The sequence below is a fragment of the Abrus precatorius genome, unplaced genomic scaffold (assembly GCF_003935025.1).
Source record: "Abrus precatorius isolate BTA unplaced genomic scaffold, Abrus_2018 Scaffold2, whole genome shotgun sequence".
Classification (NCBI taxonomy): Eukaryota; Viridiplantae; Streptophyta; class Magnoliopsida; order Fabales; family Fabaceae; genus Abrus; species Abrus precatorius.
This window is the reverse complement of record NW_020874362.1, coordinates 23916754-23919704: the sequence shown is the minus strand read 5'-3', so window position 1 is coordinate 23919704 and position 2951 is coordinate 23916754. Positions and strand designations below refer to the sequence as shown.

Genomic DNA, 2951 nt, shown 5'->3' with positions numbered 1-2951 from the left:
TAGATGCCATGTTCTGAAATAGTAACTACAACCAATCTGCTAAGTTCTGTTTGGCTTTCACACGATTTACGAAAATAACTAATAAGCCAATATCTAGAAAGAAATTCACATGGGAACTGAATTAATATCTGAAATAGGAATCAATGAGTAATCACACAAGATTGAAGGCTTCCTTTGCTGTCCATTTTTTAGTACAATAGGAAAATAAAACAAACACAATGAAACACTAACAACTACAACGGAATTAAACATTAGCGGCATGGTTCTCTACGTTTAAATTAACGAGGAATGTAGTGTATCATTATTTGGTACCGTACATTACTAGTAGAGTTGCTGAAGTAATCTTTTACAACCTTTATGGACGCACTTCGATGGCTATAGATTAGTCACAATTTGCTTCACAGAGAGGTAGGTACCCAATATTCCCATGAATGTACCTATGATCAGAATTCCCATGATTAAGATCAATTCCAACCCAAATCGCCGTGAAGCTTTGTTTATCTTTAGGTGGCAAAGACAAGGGAACAAAAGTGAGATTGTCACACTCATGAATGCACCAATAAAAGCCATAATGTACGCAAAGAATGGCATGAATAGCGCCATAAGCACAGTGCCGAGCACGATGCTTGTTCTAATGAGAATGGCAATAGGCCTTTTTTTGCAGAGAAGCCATTTGTCCTCAATAGCATCTGCTATTGGGGTGATTAGAACAGCATACTTGGTGAAAGGATTGATTACTGTGGTAACAATTGCTATTTTAGTACTCATTTTTTGTGTGGGTAGATTTAAAGTGATTTGAGACTTCAAACCATCGCCGAACATTCTGTAGCCTAACATACCAATGAATCCATAGATAAAGGTGCTTGCCACAAAACAAATCATTAAAACCTGCAATTGGCAAACAATAAGAGTGTCATTATTTCTGCATATATGAAGATATAAGAAAGGGCAAACTTACTCCTAAAAACAACGGCCAAACTTCATCACTTGGATTTGAAGTAGTAGTTAGACTTGGGTCATTCTCCCAGCCTCTACAGATGAATTTTTTTTGTACCAAAATTTTTAAAGGAGAAAATAGTGTCTCATTTCAAGGCAGAGAAAGTTGTGACCTCCCTTGGGATTTCTAGAGATGAATTAGAACAAAATAAAAGTTTTAGTACAATTTATTAGGTATTTTTAATGTTAGGTTCTAATCAAAATTAGAATTTTATTTCAGTAACTTATAACAATTTTAAATGTTGATCTTTTGTTGTGATAAAATTTTAATTTGAATTGAAAAACAAACTGAAATATTTATGAGACTGCACATCGATTTTGTCATCTAAACAAACAAAAAAAACATTTATTTTCTTTTCGTTACCTTTGGAAACTGACTTCTGTCACTCATAGAGTTGCAAAGTGTGGGCATCATTGCATGCGCACAGTAACAGAAGGCAAAAAGGCTAATCGAGGTAGGCAAGCCAACCCAATTCACTAAGTGGCCTCTTTCATGAAACCCCACGCCATCAAATTCACCCACCCACATAACACAACCAATTAAAATAGACGAAGCCAATACCCCTCCAAAAGAAACGTAGGCCAGTGCTCCCAGACTTCTCAACCACGTTGTTGGTAGTATGACCAGAGATGCTAACAGGACAAAACCCCTTTTACCTTCGATTCTAAGACCATTAATTTTGAAGTTCATGTTTGGAAACAACTTCTCCAGATTGTCACCTTCCAATATCAGAAGCTCCACTGCAATTAAAAACAGCTCTACGTACATGAGAACTGATATAAAAGCTCTTCCTCTGTTCCCAAAAGCAACCTCAGCTATGTCAGGGTAGGATTTGATTAGTGGATTATTATTCATACACCTTATTAGAAGTAGCGCTGTGTACCAACATATCATAGCAAAAAGAAATAATATCATAAAACCCAGCCACCCTCCTTGAGAAACTGCATACGGCATTGATAGTACCCCAATACCTGAAAAATCATGTTATACAAGAATATTATCGATAAGCACACACCATAAGAATACACAATCAGTTATAGCTAAATAAACTATCTGTCGTAAATTTTTGTGTTTTTGTACTTCGAAGTCTGCAATTTTACTTACTCACCCTTTGGTTTGGAGGTTACTATCCATTTAGTGACCGAAAATTGGAGGAAAGTAAAAATTTGGAGAAGCTTAATTTATGAGGATACCAAAAAGTATTTGAATTTGTGTCAGAACAGTGAGAAATCATGCAATTTTCCCAATACTAATGATTGAAAAATTATCGTGTTTGTGACATTCAAAAAGAATATTCTTATCCGACATGTTTTGCAAATTAGCATTGCGGAATTAACATACTAAAACCCATATCCTTTTATTAATTTTGTCAAGGGTGGGGAAGTGTGTATCGTCTGTGATATTTGTTCTTCGTAGTATAAAGTGTGGGAGAGAATGAGAAACCTGCCACGGCGTTGAGTCCATTGAAACATGTTTTGAAGAAGGTGGTTCCTTTCCTGGGTAGGCCCAAGTTTGACACAGGGAGTTGTCTTTGGCTCTCCATACTCTGTTGTTAGGCAAGGCACACTTGGTTGCACTACGTTATATATTTGGACAATTAGTGTAGCATGGTTGTTTCAATGCAAGATTGTCAATAATGACTCAATTTGCACTTAATTCGAAGATTCAAAAAGCAATCTGAATACAGATAGCATGGTTGGATAACAATAATCATCTTTATTAATAATTACTAGTGTTAGGTGCTTTTCTGTTTAGGAGGCCAACAATCTCAATAGGGATAAGTCCTGTCACGGGTCATGATCGCCTCTTTATAAGGCTGTTTACGCATAATGAAGTTGCTCCGGTGGGGACAAGTTTTTCATACATCTTAATTTATTTTTAAAACTGTTAAATAATAAAATTTGGAAAATAGATAATAACCAGCATATATATATATATATATATATATATGTAT

The 2951-nt window shown here is 35.5% G+C and overlaps 1 protein-coding gene across 1 annotated transcript; it reads right to left on the bottom strand.

Moving 5' to 3' along the window:
• Window positions 1-375: 375 nt before the first annotated feature.
• LOC113859255 (amino acid transporter AVT1I-like) lies at window positions 376-2610 on the bottom strand. Its single transcript, XM_027492067.1, has 3 exons — window positions 2441-2610; window positions 1361-1968; window positions 376-888 (listed from the first exon to the last, which is right to left on the bottom strand). Exons 1-3 carry the CDS (start codon window positions 2538-2540, stop codon window positions 376-378), a joined length of 1221 nt encoding a protein of 406 aa, XP_027347868.1. The 5' UTR covers window positions 2541-2610.
• Between the last annotated feature and the right edge of the window lie 341 nt (window positions 2611-2951).

Bases quoted from the DNA above. Each gene is read 5' to 3' on its own strand.
- LOC113859255 (XM_027492067.1), bottom strand. From the start codon at position 2,540: ATGGAGAGCCAAAGACAACTCCCTGTGTCAAACTTGGGCCTACCCAGG. The intron at 1,969-2,440 runs GTTTCTCATTCT...ATGATTTTTCAG, and splicing joins TGGACTCAACGCCGTGGCAG to GTATTGGGGTACTATCAATG. The intron at 889-1,360 runs GTAACGAAAAGA...TGCCAATTGCAG, and splicing joins ACAGAAGTCAGTTTCCAAAG to GTTTTAATGATTTGTTTTGT.